This window comes from Notechis scutatus, chromosome 1 (genome assembly GCF_049901735.1).
Source record: "Notechis scutatus isolate UNSWTSFEM ecotype Mainland chromosome 1, rNotScu1.2, whole genome shotgun sequence".
NCBI classification, from domain to species: Eukaryota; Metazoa; Chordata; class Lepidosauria; order Squamata; family Elapidae; genus Notechis; species Notechis scutatus.
In genome coordinates, this window is record NC_142009.1 from 187,482,853 (window position 1) to 187,499,668 (window position 16,816).

A 16,816-nucleotide genomic window follows, 5' to 3' on the forward strand; every position below is an offset into this window, starting at 1 on the left:
TTCTTTCTTTCTTTCTTTCTTTCTTTCTTTCTTTCTTTCTTTCTTTCTTTCTTTCTTTCCTTCTTTCCTTCCTTCCTTCCTTCCTTCCTTTTCTTTTCTTTTCTTTTCGAGTTTCTGCGAGGCTCAGCGCACTTCACAAAGCCGCTGAAGCCCCCGTCGCGGGGGAGGCTCAGGTGGGTCTGAAAGGCAGGCAGGTGGCACAAAAGGCGACGGAGCAGTTAGGTCAACCTCTCCCTTTCTTCCTCTCTGGGAGTTGCCCTGGCTGCTGCTGCGACTACTAACTAACGCTGGGCGAAGGCTGGCTGCTTGTTCTTTTCGGGTTCCCGACCTTTCTTCCCCCCTCCCCCCCCCCCACTTCCACTTTCTTTTATGACTTCTGGAGTGGCGTCTCCAGCGCCGAAGGGAAAGGGAAAGTCCCCGCGGCGAGAGTCAGAAATGAAAACGAAAGGACTTTTGCTTACCCGATCGCTGCCACGGCGGAGCGGCGAGGAATCCGGACGCATCCCCGTAATCCATTGCCTTTGGTCGGGAGCCACGTCCAGTTGTAGCCTGAAGTGCGGCAGGCGCCGGGCAGGGCAGGGCAGGTAAAGGAAAGGGGAGCTTTTGTGGCCAAGGCTCAACAAGCTGCCCCGCTGGCTAGGCTCGCCGCCCCGCGCCCACACACACACACACACACACACACACACCAGCTGCCGCCGTTCCCCGCCCACCCGCCTTGCCCGCACTCCGCGCCTCGTCAAGGGACGGCGAAGGCGAGGAGAGCGGACCGGCTGGGGGCAGCGCTAGGGACGGCGGCTTTGCAATAAGCCTTCCCCCGGTTCGGTCGGAGAGCCGAGCCTAGCCAGCCGGAATGCGCCACACATCGGAGACAAAGGTTGGGAAAAGACGGGGGTTGAGGCGCTGGGAAAGGAGAATGCAGGGGTGAAATTCGCCAGGGAAATCAGGCAGGGGGGGAGAGGGGAAGGGGGGGGGGGGAAGAGGGCCCGGAGAGCCAGCAGCGCTCGCACATGACCAGGCGCAGCCAATGACGCGCCCAAGTCGGTCGTAAAAGGTCTATTACCGAGCTGTAAATTTTCTTCAAACAAAAAGGAATTTACTGCAATTCCTTGCGGATTTTTTTTTTTAAAGCTCAGGCCGCTGCAGCTGCCCCCCACCCCACCCCGCCCCCCCAGTAGAATACGTTTTCCTCTTTCTCTCTCCCTCCCTCCTGCTCCCGCCATTGCGCCTTCCTGCTCCCAGCTCCACCAGAACCGCGTCCGAGGCCTGAGAGAGAGAGAGAGAGAGAGAGGCTGCTGAGTGGGCCTGAATTACGCAGTTAAAAAGAGGGAGGGAAGCCAGAGGGTGGTCTGTAGAGCCAAGCTTGCAGAGGAGTCTCCTTCTGTGGTGGATTTTCTCATTCAGGCCCAGTTGGAAGCGGCACGATCCCGGGCTTGAGTGCTAGGCGAGGCAGTCTTTCTGTCTCCTAAGCGCGGGACAAAAAAAACCACTCGCCCTCCCTTCCTGGCTAAGAGGCTCTAGCAGGCCTGTCAAGGTAGAAACCCGGCCCACTTCGTTCTAATCTTTTCTTGTCCCGTTTTCCAAATGTGGGAGATCCTTCACATCAAAACTATCTACTATCTATCTATCTATCTATCTATCTATCTATCTATCTATCTATCTATCTATCTATCTATCTATCTCAGTTTGGAGTACAGTGTTGGAAATTGCTGTTCAGGCAGGAGCAGGGCCCTCCTTGAGAAAGGGTTACTTCTAGCGGGTGGTGCCTAAAGCAACTTTCTTGGGGGAACAAATAAAAATCAGACTCTCTTTCTGGTTGCAGAAAATGGCTTTCTCCAGATACGTCTTGTGGGGATCCAGTAGCCTTGCAGCCTGGAGAAGTGCGGAACTCCAAAGAAGGAAGAATGTGCCAAGAATTGCCAAAGAAAAAAGAAAGAAAGGGAAACCATTGGCTTTCCAAATCTCAGCTGAATCTGGACATACCACTCTGCCACAGTGACTTGTTCCTCTATTCTTTTTTCTTAGGGCATTTAGCCATTCAAAGCCCCTCCTCTTTTTTTAAAATCACCATTGCCTAAATCTTGTTGTATTGGGTGCTGTTTATGTAGAGTGGAGGAAAATAAATCTTTTAGCCATTGTTGACTGCAATTCTTGACAAGTTGGTACATGATTCTTTTCAAAAAGAAAAACAAAACAAAACACCCCTAAAAATGAAATCTTAACTAGTTGTTGAAAATGACTATTTTTATGTGGACATAAAGTATGGAAAACACTTTCTTCTAAGGAAGATGTTAAAGCTGGAAATGGAAGCAAAATAAATCAATATTTTCAGTGCGCTAGATCCAGAAAAGCAAACAAGTGAAATCTGCTGTAGTAAATGTTTTTGCCTCTTGTTGTAATCCCATTAATGCTTTCCCTCTCTGTGTGAAGTTGTATGAAATAAACATTTATGGGTCATATTGTGGAATTGGTTTATGAAGTGGGCTGTAGAAGGCAAGTGGCCATCCTGGCAGGTTCCTGCCCACTTGGGTTTTGCTCCCAAATCAGTAACACAAATAGATTCGGTTTCAATGTTTAAAATGTAGATGTGTCACCTTGAAGGACTATATAGTCTCTGCTTCCAAAATGGCTGCTGCCTTCAAAGAAAGGACACAAAGGGCGGTGTTGCTTTTGATGCCAATTTTTAGACTTGCCCAGAAGAGGTGATTTAACTATAGAATGCTATAGAAAAATAACACTTTATACTTACCAAAAGAACAGCAATGAATAGGGCTTTCCTCAATCAAAGCATCGTAGTTTAATTTTGAACTTTGCCTAAAAGTGAGGCACCCACTTTGTTCAACTTGGGAAAACCTTCAGTTAAGGTGCTGCCCATTTTATGAAATCTCCAAAATCCAACACAGACACACCTGCCCCCCATTGATTCTATCAACTTTGAAACGATCCTCCTTGCATGCATATATTCACCTGGAAGTAAGTTCCACCTAACCTTTCAGGACTTAACTTCTGAGGAAGCTGTACTTGTACAAAGCCTGTATTGCAACATTCAGCCAAGTCTGGCTGTTCTTCAGCAACAAATATTTCATCTCTATTTTATTATTATTATTATTATTATTTTTAGATTTAGTATAGACACCGCTCCAGTGGACTCTGGATGGCTTACAAAATATAATACTAAATTGGAACAATTGAAAATATTTACTACACACTGTCCATTGTTTAATATGTATACTTAGAACAAATACACTTTCTCCTTTGCCAGATTTTTGAGCGGCTTCCCTAGACTTAATCTGTATAAGTTAAGGGCAGAATGACCAGCAAGGCGTTTTGCCGCATTTATGCAAATTCCTGCACCAAATCGTCTGCTTTGCAGTTTTTGCCGCAGACCCTTCACGTGGATGAGCTCCCAGCCTGCTACTGTAATGCTGAAAATACAGGGTGGGGGGTGTATGTTTCAGAGAGGGAGGGACCCCTTTGGATCCAAGAAAGAAACTGGCTACACTAATGGTTCAGCAGATAGTCCATAGAGCAAAGAACTCTATGTGTGCAACATTCATCCAAGCCCAAACTAGTTTTCGTAAAAGAAAATATTTATACGGTGGGAGGAGGGGAAGCTTCTATACACAAGTTATGAAAAAACAGCTCTGAGGTGGCAGAAATATACAGGGCAATGACCCTCAGTTTCTAAGTTTTCAAAAAGCTCTGAAGAAGTGTAGTTTATCAAGAAGTGTAGTTTATCGCAAAGGGCAGTGTTGCCAGAGACTGTTCTCAGCTTGCCTTTTAGCACTTTGGGGTACTTCTGATCTTTGGGGGAGGGAGGAAGGAAGGAAAGAGAAGAAGAGAAAGAAGACTGACATTTTAAAAAATATCTTGGTTAGCAGTGCAATAAGAACAAGGTTCCTATAGCTAGTGTGTTGTTGGTTTCAAAAAGATGTAACCCTGATTCACTGTATGGAATGCTGCCTTCTATGTACTGGTCAGTTGTAAACGTATCCCTTTCAACTACTGATTTCTACATACCATGGATGGCACCCATAATCCCCACTGCCAGCTGAGGTTGATAGGTGCAGGAATTCCAAAGACGGGGCTGTAAATTGCTGGAGGAAGCACTATTCTAAACAATTATCTTGGAGCTGTGAAATGAAAGCCGTTCAGATGACAGCCTTCTGAACCACAATCAACCAGGGGCTTCTTGATGGAGAAAGCTCTTTGTTTAGCTTAGCTGCATCTTCAAGGCAGAAGAGCATCCTGTTTAAAATTGTCAGGAGAATATTAATGGTTTCTTCATTGGGCAATGTGGAAAAAAACCAATTCCTCATTAAAGGCTATAAATGCGAGTTTGGACTACATCATACAATTTCATTGAAATAAATGGAGCTTATAGGATAATAATTGCCATAGATACAGAAAAGTGCCATTTTATCTTTTTTTTTTTCTTGTATTGTGGGGTAGGTGGATCTCCCCACGGGTGAGTGAGGAGAATTATACTAGAGAAAATAATGTAAAACAAAACAGTTGTGTACAAGCTTACACACCAGAAAAAAACAGGGTAACAGGCCAATCCCTCTCAGTAATTCCATTGTAAATTATAAATTTGGGGGGGGGGGTGAGTTATTTGTAAAAATAATAAAGGCAGGATACAAATAAATAAAAGTAAATATTCAATAAATGCACACAAGCAAACTCATTCTGTTTTCTAAATAGAGAAGGAAGCGGAAATGAATTTACCAGGGAGAAGTTCAGCCAAACTCTGGAGGAATCTATGAACCTCCTACCTAATATCTACAAACATGACACACACACTGGCCACATGCTCCAGCATAAAGGTGAAGGTGCTTAAACAGGCTTTTCTTTTTCCATGAGATCTGGGGCTGCTATAGACCCGTGAGCTTCATTGTTACTAACTGCAGTTTGCACCTAATTTATGGCAACAGCATGGTAGTTAAGAACCTGAGCTGCAGAATCTTGTTGCCACCTTCAACGCAAATCACAAATTTCAAATCTTGGCCCAGTTGTTCCAGAATTTTAAAGATGGTTTTAGGTAAGCTAGCCTCTCCTTTTCACCCTGCAATGCAAGGATCCCACTATATTGGTCCCTCTGCTGCAAGGTTTTCAGAGAGAAGGTATGTAGGAATGTCCTAGCTGTTTCTTAGGACCGCCTCCTCGAGGTTCCTTTGTGTCTGATTCCGCAACCAGGCTTCTGACCATCTTCATATCTTCCTAGATATAGACCAGCATGCTTGGACTGCTATTTACAGGAAGAAAAGAAAGAAGACACTGCACCAATCGAAATGAAAGCACCACTCCCAAAAGGAAGATAATCCCAGCAGATCGCGCCTAGTAGCCAGAATGACTGAGACTGCTCGTTTTTTAAATAGGGGATAGCTGATTTTGGAAATACCCAGATTAAAGATAATCCCACCAGATCTCCTAGTTAGTCAGAATGACTACGGAAAGGCAAGTGTTTATAAATAGGGAATAACTGATTTTTTTTGAATTGAGTTATTTATGAAAATTGAATAAGAATCACGTTTCCAACCAAACTTCTATTTCACCCTAAATTGTAAAAAGACCCACCATATTTACATGCAAGTTTGATTGATTGTATGTGGCTAGCACACTGGATATGTAACTAGAAGGCCTTTTCCAGATACCAAAATCCAGCATTGTCTTCAAGAAGATCCCTAGGAACTTTGGGGGTGGTGAATATGTGAGCACAAACACAAACTACCCAACCTCATTCTGGTCAAGCGTATTATCAGTAAAAACAGCCCATGTATGGCTCAGCGAGTCATGCATATGCAGAAGAACATTGTGTGCAATTAGTAAGCCACGACTACATCAACTAACCTTGAATAAGCCTGCTCTTAATGTTACAAGGCTACAAGGCGAGAAAGAAGCATGCATTTAAATGTATATACCCTTCTCAACAATATGTGAGAATACACAATATTCATTCTCAACAATATACACGAGAATGTACAATATTTCATTCTAACAATATGCGAGAATACACAACATTCATTCTCAACCATGTATATGAGAATATAATATACAATAATCATTCTCTACAGCGGACTCGTACAGGAGCAACATTAGGTGCGGAGAATGGTCTCTGCAGCCCACGTTTTTGGAGAGAAGTCAGCCTTGGTTTGTTGGCCTTCACTCTCTCCCAAATCAGAGGAAACCGGCGCTTGCTTTGAAACCCCATGAAAATCAATCGGAAGTTGAGATCTTCGCACTCGCGTCCCCAGCAGGAATCTAGGGGGTTTTGCGGTCACAGTGGGACTCGGCGGCCTGCGGGACAGAAGCTCGGCGGCCTTAAATACTTGCTGCCTTCCACTCAACCCTAATCTAGCTGTTCTTTCCAGCGTGCACAGCGAAACGCGTTTACCTGAACCTGGACCGTATGAAACAAAACGGGCTTCGCCTTCCGCCCGAAACATGGACTTCGATTTCCCGTCTCAGGCGCTGGGCTCACGGCTCGGTTCTCGAGGCAGGCACAGCTTTCCCAGAGAGGAGGGCAACGAAGGCTGGAAGGGGATCCCGGAACAAAGCGCTTTCGAGGTCCCTTCGGAGAAACGGGGCCCAAATGCCTCCGTAGCTTACCCGCTTGCCTTGAGCTATTTTCTACGATAGACGGAAGATATGAAGGAAGAAGCCGGGTCATAAATAACACGTCGGATTTTTTTTATTATTATTTTGATTATCGATAATAAGAAAAAATAATCAGTGTTTAATTAAAATATTTCCTTGTGTCCCTCATCGGCCCACAAATTATTTCTTTTCTTAATTAACTTAGTTGAGGAGAAAGAAGGGGGAACTGAAGAATTTGAAAGAAGTGCACTTAGCTGGTTTGATTCTGAAAGTATAATAAGAGAGGCTGGACTTTCCGTCCTTGGAGAAAAAAATGAAATCCCCAGTAAAAATCCGCAGGTAAAAAAACTGCTACCCTTTTTAGTATCAAAGGCCAGGGAGAAATGGGGAAGGAAGGAAGGAAGGAAGGAAGGAAGGAAGGAAGAATAAAAAATGTAGAAAGTGCAGCAGTAACCATATGGGAATCCAGCTAAGAAGGCGCAGTAACAAAAGTCTAACTCCCATCTAGCCCACAGAAGGTAGTTTCAAAGACAACAAAAGGTGCCTTGCGAGAAGTCCCAATCGTGGTGGACATGGCAGAGACCAAGGCAAGCACCTGGCCCCTCTATCCCGTTGATGCCCCCAAAGTCTTTGGCCAAGGTTCCCAGCAGGAGGAGGAGGAGGAGGAGGAGGAGGAAGAGTTTAATTTGCCAGGGCCGCGGCTTGTCCTTCCAGGTCTCTGTCGGCTTCCTTTTTGACCTCTCCTTCCTTCCCCTCTTGCTGAGTGGCAGGGAACTTGTCCTTGTTGTTCTCTTTTTTCCATTTCATCCTCCGGTTCTGGAACCAGATCTTGACCTGCCGCTCGGTCAGTCCTAGCGCATGGGAGACCTCGATCCTCCTCTTCCTGGTCAAGTAGGGGTTAAACAGGAACTCCTTTTCCAGCTCCAGAGTCTGGAAACGGCTGTATGTTTGCCTCCCTCTCCGCCTCCCAGGAGCTGCTGTTGGAAACAAAAACCACAGTTTCTTTACAAAAGGAAAGGAAGAAAAAATAAACCAGGAAACAAAACAACCCAAAACAGTGGCTTGGCTCTCAGCAGCAGTAGCGCTTTTAGTTTTCCTGCCCCAGAAAGAAAAGTATGTTGAACAAATTATTTTCCAGTGCACAAAGCATGAGTTCTGGCTATTTGTTCAAATTTCTTCCTCAATTACAACTAACAAAGTGCTATAAACTTGCTATAAATCCTATAAACTTGCTATAAATCCAAGTACCTGAGTGTACCAAAAATGATCCAAACGCAGTAACACTCAAGCATAAAATCTGAAATATTACCTGGTTTCTTTCAAAATATTGTTTAATGCCACAATTCAAATCATTTGTGTTTTGGGCATTTTAAGAAATTCTTACATTGTCAGAAACAATTGTACTGTGTGTGTTGTTAACAAGGAATTATCACTATAACAACAGTATATTGTAACTGTAAAAGGAGAAGAAATAAAGAAAGGGGGATCGATGGAAAAAGTGGCAGCTTAGTCTTAAGAGGGGAAGAAAAGAAAAAAGAGAAAAAAAGTAATAGAAAGAAAGAAGAGAGAGAGAGGGAAAGGAAAAGGAAAAGGAAAAGGAAAGGTAGAAAGAAGTTAGTTTACCGCAGCCGAGAAAGGGAAAGGGAAGAATTGGGTCCAACCTTGTGGTCTCATCCAGGGAAACACAGGAGAAGGAGACGCGCTCTGATTTAAGGGCCTTGGTTCCTCGCCAATATTAGCACAGGACGATTTACAGTCGGGATACTGAAGCAGCTCGGCCTCTTGGTGTGTCGTAAAAATCGTCGGTCGCTGTAAGTTATCGTATCCGTAAAACTTGGTCGGCTCCGCTGAACAAGGCAGGCCGGAGCAGGGGGCTTGCAAAGGAGGCGGGGGAGGCGGGGAGGCTGGTAAGGCGAGGGGCTCCCCCGGCCAGGTGCTGGTGCTGCTGCTGCTGCTGCGAGTGGGGGGGAGCGTGAGGAGAAGGGTGGAAGTAGTCCGCGCCGCTGACGGCCGGGCCGGGCCCAGGAGCCGATGGCGCAGGGGGGTAGCCTGAGGCGGCGGCCGCGGCTGCAGCGGCGGCGGCGGCGGCCGCGGCAGCTGCAGCGCTGTTCCCGTAGAGCAGGGCGGCGGCGGCGGCGGCGGGCGCAAAGTGACAGTCGTAGTAAGAGGGATTGATGGGCGGCTCGCCCCCTCCTGCCGCCGCCGCCGCCGCCTTGTACTTGGAGTACAGCGGATTGACAAAGTAGGAGCTCATCGGAGGGCGGGGGGCGAGCGGAGGCGCCGCAACAGCAGCAGCAGCAGCAGCAAGTCAAGGAGAGCAGCAGCAGCAGCGCCCGCCGCCGCCGCCGCCGCCGCCACCCGAGGCCTGCGCAGCCGCCACCCGGATAACCCAGCTGCTCGGCCAGGCTGCTCCGGCGGCTGCTTTTGCGGACGAGCTGGCGGCGTGGAGCAGAGCCGGGCCGTAATCGCTGGCCGACTGACCTGCCTCACTGCTTTTTACTATTTCCTATTAGGCACACACCAACCAGCCGTTCCGCCGCCACACACTCACTCACTCACAGGGGCCAGAGTTCAGGGCAAGGCAGGAGAGCGGGTTGGCTTGGCGCGCTCAACCTCCGGAGGCCAAAACCAAGTCCCAAACTAAGTATGGAGGGGGTGGGGGGGAGAGAGAGAGAGGGAACCGGAATCCGAGCCTTCCTAAAGCAGCCCCCTCGATGCCCCTGGCAAGCAGCCTCTACTCCCCTGCCCACCCCACTCCGCCCCTTGGTAAGCGCCGGGTTCTCCGCTGCCGAGGCCTGGGCGCAAAAAAAAGCGCGAGCGGAGAGCGATCAAGGGCAGATAAAGCAGAGAGCGCTCGAGGGGCTGGAGGGGAAGGCAGAGCGAGGGCCACGCCGAGGATCTCCGGCGGGGGAGGAGGAGGAGGAGGAGGAAAAGAAGCGGTCGCGTGGAGAAGGCCCTTAGGACTTCTGGGGAGACAACCTTTGCGACTGGCTACGGCAGGCTCATTCTGGGGGAGAGATCGCTCGTGGGGTGCTGCCGTCGTGATCTAGAACGAAGTCATTTGTTCAGGAAGCCGTGCCTCTGAACATGTGCAAAGTGGTAAACAGCCTGGATAAGGGAAGGGGGGCTTCTGCTTCCGGATCAAACAGCCTTGCCCAGCTTCCAAAAAAAAAACAAAAAAAAACAAAAACAAAGCGTCACCGGTTAGGAGAGGCGGATGCAATTCCCTGGCCCGTCGCTCTTGTCGAAGCGCGGTCCCCAAAGGCACGAGAACACCAAAAGGGACGACTAGGGGCCGACGGAGAGGGCCCGGCGGTGGGACTCGCCATATCCCGCCACCGGTGTCTTTGCGGTCACGTTAGTCGCCCTTTGAATGTATTGCTCGGTTGGGCCCGGCTCTCACGGCCGAGTGGGAGGTTTGCGAGGGGCTGCTAAGATCGCGTGGGTCGGAGGGAGGAAAGCGCAAGAAAATCGAAGCCGGCCGAGCGGGGGAGGAGAGGAGAGTGAGGACGGCGGGTGCAGTGGGGAAGGCCGCCGGGCAAATGAGATTTGCCCATTTCCCCTGGACGCAGTGCTGCAGCTCCCGGGTTCATTGGCCCTTAATGGCAATCATGCCCATGAATACGCTTTCCACAATTTCCCCATCATTAGCCCAGCCAAGCAAGCGCGGGGCAGGGGGGATGGGGCAGAGGTTGCCCCAGGAGAGGCGGCACAAAGTCGAGGAACAATCGAATCGGGCTGTCCTGCACGGCCTGTACCTCTCTCTCAAGAGCTTCCTTTCGAAAGCAGAGCCGAGGACTTAAAAGAGCTCCACCATCTTGTAAAGGCTCTGCCATGTATGTCTTCTTTGGGGTGGGGGTGAAGTGAGGGAGGATCTGAGTCCTGTGAACACATAAATACCCGTTTCTCTTGATTAGCCGTTGTCATAGGCCCTGCTTTCAAATAAATGTCTCTTTTTAAGCTATATAATGCTGTCTGTGTTTTGATTCTGAACTCTCATAGAGCAAGGATATTGAATGCCAGACAATTGGCAACATACCAGAACGGATTTTGGATTGTCTTGCAGCCTTTTTCCCCATCCTCACACACAGAGAAGGCCTTATTTGTCTTCCAGTCGCCCTGTATATTTCCAGGAATGGGAAAAAAAAGTCAAGCGGGGTTCTGGTCACTTCATGGACACATTTGAGCAGTTTTCTTAGCAGGAGACAGGAGTGGTTTGCCATTTGGCTTCTTCTGTGACTCTGGGCCCACCCCTGCTGGGCCTCTGCTTGAGATTTCCTGATGGTGTTCCTTCCAGGTTGTGCCCCTGCTTAATGTGGGCTCATCCAAGTGCTGCCATCTGCTGAGACCTTTAACTGAATGCTATAGTTGCTGAATTTGAAAGCAGAGTGGAAGAACAAAAGATTATAAAACTTGACACCAGATTTTGCTTCCAGACCACCCCCTCTCTAATGACTTATTGCCTATCATGCTTTTTTTCTTACCAATATAAATTTGCAGCTTTAATATTAATATGTAAGACACTGTAAGTTGCCTCTGGGATTGAGGCAGTGTGCAAGTTTAATTAATAAAATGTCCCTAAGTGCAGCTTGAAGTCCCTTGGGTGGCAAATCTGCAAGCTTTGTTTTGTTTCCATGAAATCAATATTAACCTCTTGATAAAATAAAGTAAAACACACATTTCTATAGGTCTCACTTAATTTCCTAACTTGTGCTTTAAATACAAAAGAATGGCCTGAATAATCATATTTTTCATTTGCACTTACGCAATCTTTAATAATTAAGTTTCACTGATAAATTATAAGTACTTTGAAAGTGCTGAATTGCTTCTTTTACCCCATAATTAATTAAAGCGTACTAAAGAACAGTCATGTTCACTTATGCTTATGAAAAAAAAAATAACATCCATGTATTTTTTTTCTTTTCCAAACAAACTATACATATTTTTAAATAATGATTCTCTTGGACAAAGCTGGGAAATTATATGAGAATAGAGCGATATTGCCCTCTAGTGGCAAAACAAAAAAAATCTAAACTGGCTCTCCAAAAATTCTATCTTTATCAGTTTCTTTCAACAAAGATCTGGAAGTTAATTCTATTGTCTTTTAATCTCCATTAATAAGAAAAAAAATCTGGTATGCTAGTTTTCCTTGCATGAATATTGACCTAATTCAAAATTTAAAGCAAAGTATGCGTTTGTTACAAAATTACCAGTGCACTTTATAATTAGAACGATAAGAGTTTTACTTTAAATGCCTTATTTGATATTTTTAAAGATTGCAGAATAGTTACAGTGAATTTCAGTGTTGTCCTCTATTAGCATGCACATACGATATTTCACTACTAGGTCTTTTTCTTAACCAAATGCCTTATTTAAGAGGAAAATATAAAAATAATTTAAAGAACTATAAAGTCTGAACTAATTTGATGCAGTGTAAATTTTTCACATTTGTTTTTATTTTCATATTATACACTTTCCCTTTTGAATGTGCTTTTTCACTTATTTTCAATTTTAAAATCCTGACTGCAACCTTCATTTTCCTGCCTATGCATGATGTTACAGTAATAATTCTTCCCTTCCACATCGTGCTAAAAATGGATTCTCAAGCACAAGTATGAACAGGCAGCTTGGAAGGGATTTAAGATGCCGATATTTCCAGCCAGAATCCACCAGACTAGCTAGTGACAGTTTGAAATCAACACACATGGACTTGGATTAACCCTGGGAAGTTTAGATTCAGTTCAGCTCAATTCCAAAGACTGAAACGAGCTTTTTCTTGCTCTAAATTGCTATGTCTGGTAAGTTTGAGAGGGGTCTAATTTTGTCACGTCTGTTAGCCTGCTCTTAGCCCCCTCCCAATCAATTCAAAAACAATTTCTGTTTTTCCTAAACTGGTTCTCCAATGGCAATCCCAACCCAAGAATTGTCCCAACTTTTCCGATGTTGGCGTCTAACAGTTGATATTTATGGTCCAACTTTTTAAGACCTCATTTTGTTAGCATTTGTGTTTCACCCTTTCCAAAATACCCCACAAACATCAAAATAATGGTAGTCTCAAAATACCATCCCTTATCGTAAACTCATTAGGTCCAGACGTCTGCTCTTTTCAATGGTTTTATTATACCTTGGCTCTTCCTGTTTTCAAAAAGAATGATAGGCAGAGAGCTGGTGATGAATAGAGCACCAATCCAGCACCTTTTTCTTGGGCCTTTATCCTTCGTCCTGCTGGGTGGGGAACAGAGAAAAGGGAAGTGTGATACCATCTCCAGATCTAAAAAGGCTCAAAGTTCTTGAGGCAGTTTCTCTGTGTTTAAATAATTGTTCAGATACCTTACAAGGCTGCATTTATTTCTAGAGTCTTAAATTCGGCATGGAGCAATACTTCCCTCTTTCCAAAAAATGTTTATGCCCCTCTGTTTTATCTCTCTCTCTGTCCGTTCATCCATTTATCCATCCATCCCTGGTTATTAAATCTCATTTCCTGAAGTCAATAGAACTTCACAGTCTTGTTAGAAAATTTTAGATTAAAAAAAAAAAAACCACAGGCATGTAAACAGTCACAAAAAGTCACTTGGGTAAATATTTGATTGATGTAAGGCCAGGGTTAAATAGGCATTAAGTATTATTGGCACAACTGGCCAGGTAAAAGGGGGAGTTATCATTTTTTTCTGACATGTTTATTTTTTTAAAAAAAGAAAAATATTCCAGGAGATCCATTTGGAGGTACAGAATAACGTAATTGTAACTGATTTCTGCTTTTATTGTTTAATCTCAAGTAAAAATTTGTTGATCTCACCATTCTCCCATCCCATAAAAAGAAATAGGTCCAGAAACCTTTGTACTGGTTTTTTTTTTTTTTAATTTTTCTGAACAAGCAATGTGTTTGTAGGATGCCAGCAATAAAAATACTGTTGTTTCCAAGATTGGTAGTCTGTTGAGAGTGGAAGGAGATCCTTCAGTCACTGAGAAGACTTCTGAAGAATGGAGTTGGTCTTTCTATGTTGCCAGTCACTGTATTTAGGTTAAAGATGATCTGGTAGAAACGGCAGAGGTGTGTGTAGGGGTTTTGCAGACAATTTCAGGGGCATAGAGAGGCAAGTTGTAGGCTTGGGCCTTATGGCACCTATGTCACATTTAGATAATCTGTCCTCCCATTTGCTTTCCTCTGCAAAAGCTAAAGATTTTATTTTCATGAGCCCAAATTTTATTCCAGAATCTAGGACATATACAAGCAAGTAAGCAAGAAAACAAAAAAACAAGGAACAATAAGCAAATACTAATAGAAGAGAAAGGATTGTAGAATTCTTTACCAAGATCTGGAAATCAAAATGGAAAGATTATCGCATGAACCAGCTGTGGTTGTCCTAGTGGTTTGCAGCAAGCTGGGTGCCATACCCAAAAATTTTGGATGCACTTAGAAAATCTGCTTGCACTGACAACATTTCCATCTGTCAAGCGTAAAAGGCCACACTGCTTTTGAGCCACATATATACTATGCCAATATATTACGAACTCTTAGGTTCTTGGACAGATCTCAAGATATGTATAAAGGCTAAAGAAACTGACAGCCGTGCTTCACATTGTTGTGAACAGATAATGATTCATTCTTGAATACGATCGCAAATAAAACAAAAATACAGACTGTGAGCCAAGTGTTTTAGGCCTATGAATATTAATAAAATTTCAAGTACCACTCTTAATACACTGCACTGAAGAAAGGAAGCTGTGCTTAAATAATAATAATAATATATTATTAATAATAACAATACTACTACTACTAATAATATTGGCACCCTGGGTGCCATACCAAAACATCTTGGATGGCATTTAGAAAACTTCTCAGTGACAAAACTTTCATCTGTCAATTACAAAAGGCCACTGCTTGGATCCACACGTATACTATGCTGATTACGATTAGAATTATGACATCCTAGGTTCTTGGGAAGAACTCAGTGAGAATGAAGGCCAGTCTCATAACTGCCAGCTGTGATTTCACATTAAAAAAACATCTGGCTATTTAATCAACCATAATAACAATCACCTTTAATTTTAGAAAAACCTACCCTGCTTGGAATTGCCTATATTCTTAGAGACTACATGAATAATTCTTAGGTTCTTGGTTAAGACTTGACTTATTAAGTCCTAGACTGTGAATCTAACCACAGGTCAGCCACAAATAAGAATCCCCATCCTCTGTGACATGAGTCTTGGAAGACAAAGTATACAGAACCCAGAGAGATGGGGGAAACAGTCAAGCTGTCTTTGAGGCAGTGCAGGCTTTGTGTGCTAATGCGGTTAAAAATGCGCTTGCTCCATCATTCAGCTCTGCCTTGAACCTCCTTAACTTTGCTGCAACTCTGGGCAAGACATTGGAAAGGGGGGGTATTCTAAGTCACTTGTGCAAAGCACATCAAACAATGAACTCCCCCCCCACACACAATATGCAGCCGCTGTATCTCAAAACCAAGTGGAAGGTGAAAGAAAAAACAAACCAGCTTTTCGCAAGAACCCATTCATCCCTCTTCGTTCTAAAACATCAAGGGCTACATTCGCTGATATCTTTCATTTTAAAATTTTTTTGAATCAATGCACCTGAGAAAATAACATTAAGGATAATTAATTGCTGCATTGCTGTGTATACATGTGTGTTTGTGTGCATCATCATCATCATAAAAAAAACAAAAGAAAACCCAACCCATGCTACAATATTTCCACAAATGCATGCCCCCCAAAGTGTTAGTCTCCTTTATTCCCCTTTTCCTTTATTCATTTTTTTCATTTTCATTCTTCGGTTCTGAAACCAGATTTTAACCTGTCTCTCTGAGAGGTTTAAAATCCTAGCCACTTCATAGCGTCGTTCTCGGGTGAGGTACATATTAAAGAGGAATTCCTTTTCCAGTTCCAGAGTCTGGAATTTTGTGTAAGGGCAACGTTTTTTCCTGGTGGAACGAGCCTGAATCCAGTTTGCAGCCAGGTTATCTGGAAAGGGGGGGAAGGGGGGGAGGGAAAAAAAATAAGGAAGGGGAGAATTTGGTGAGGGGAGAAGGGAAAGCCACCGGGAAGGGGGAGAAATGAGAGGAAGGAAGGTTAAATTAAATTAATTTCAGAAGGATCCCTACGCTTTTCACAACTGAGGAGAGATTATCATAAAAGCCTGAGAGGCCCAGTCTGTTGGTTGGATGAGTGAGGACTTCTTGGTGAGAGGAGGTGGTTACGGGGGGTTCCCCTTTTATGGGTGCCTTTGGCTGCTTTGCTGGGATAGGAGTCTAGACGTTTTTATAGGTTTGTAAAACTATCCCTGCACACTGGAGCTTTATAGGTTGGGGCAATAAATCAGCTCCTGTGTGTGTGTGGTTTCTTTCCTTTCTGTTTTCCTTCCTTCCTTCCTTTTATTTTCTTCCTTTTAAAACTTACTTGAGCCAAGCTGCTGCTGCTGCTCCTCTTTTTCCTCCTTCAAGTTGCTGAGCGGGCTGGGGTTCCGGCTGCCTCCAGAGGCTGGCTTGGCTGGGCTGAGGCTGGCGTTGCTGGCCGGGGAAGCGAGGGCGGGTGCACCCAGGCCGGCAGTCGCCGCCGCCGCCGCCGCCTTTTCCCCGGCCGCTGCCAGAAAGGAGTTGCACGTGTAGTCGGAACGGCCCGTGGGAGAGAAGCTCTCAGTCCGTGGGGCTGAAGACCCGGACGCGCAGGGCGGCACGGAGGCAGAAGCGAAGGCCCGGGGGTCAAGCGATGCAGAGGCCGCGGGCTCCGGCTTGCCGATCCCGTAGAGGCACCCTGAGGCTGCGACGGGGTCTCGGTCGGAGACGGTGGACGCGGCCGAGAGGGCGGCGTGGCTGCCGCGAAAGGAAGCGTAGGGATCGAGCCAGGAAGGGACGTACCTGCCCCCCTCGCCCGACCCTCCAAGGTGTGGCGGGGGCACGTACGGAGGATAGATGCCCGGCAGCGGCGTGGAGGGCTGAGCGGGAGGAGGACGGGCCGGCCAGGAGGAGAAGACGGACGGCTTGGGTGTGAAGCTGCACGGGGAGAACTCCGATCCCTCGGTGGCCACACCTGAAGGCAACCGGGGGGCGGCGAGGGGGTGACCCCCTGGTAGGAACCGCCCGAGGCCTCCGCCTGCTCTTCCTCCGAAGCCTTCCTCGGTGTCGGGGCCTATGAGCGAGTCCACGTAGTAGTTACTGAGGGTGCCGCCCGACGACATTTTGGGGAGATTCCCTCCGTGGCACGGCAT

General features: G+C 45.8%; 2 protein-coding genes and 1 long non-coding RNA gene across 3 annotated transcripts; 1 reads left to right on the forward strand and 2 right to left on the reverse strand.

The window, feature by feature from the left end:
- Positions 1-547: 547 nt before the first annotated feature.
- Positions 548-2,454, forward strand: LOC113418675 (uncharacterized). The gene is made up of 2 exons (XR_003371793.2): positions 548-874; positions 1,820-2,454. It is a non-coding gene; the product is annotated as an uncharacterized LOC113418675 (long non-coding RNA).
- A 4,219-nt stretch (positions 2,455-6,673) lies between these two features.
- On the reverse strand, positions 6,674-8,848 carry HOXD8 (homeobox D8). Its single transcript, XM_026677672.2, is given in 3 exon segments — positions 6,674-7,571; positions 8,256-8,509; positions 8,511-8,848. Coding segments are annotated over 3 exon segments (888 nt in total). The 3' UTR covers positions 6,674-7,275.
- A 6,423-nt stretch (positions 8,849-15,271) lies between these two features.
- On the reverse strand, positions 15,272-16,816 carry HOXD9 (homeobox D9). The gene is given in 3 exon segments (XM_026677730.2): positions 15,272-15,357; positions 15,359-15,573; positions 16,009-16,816. Coding segments are annotated over 3 exon segments (1,050 nt in total). The 3' UTR covers positions 15,272-15,330.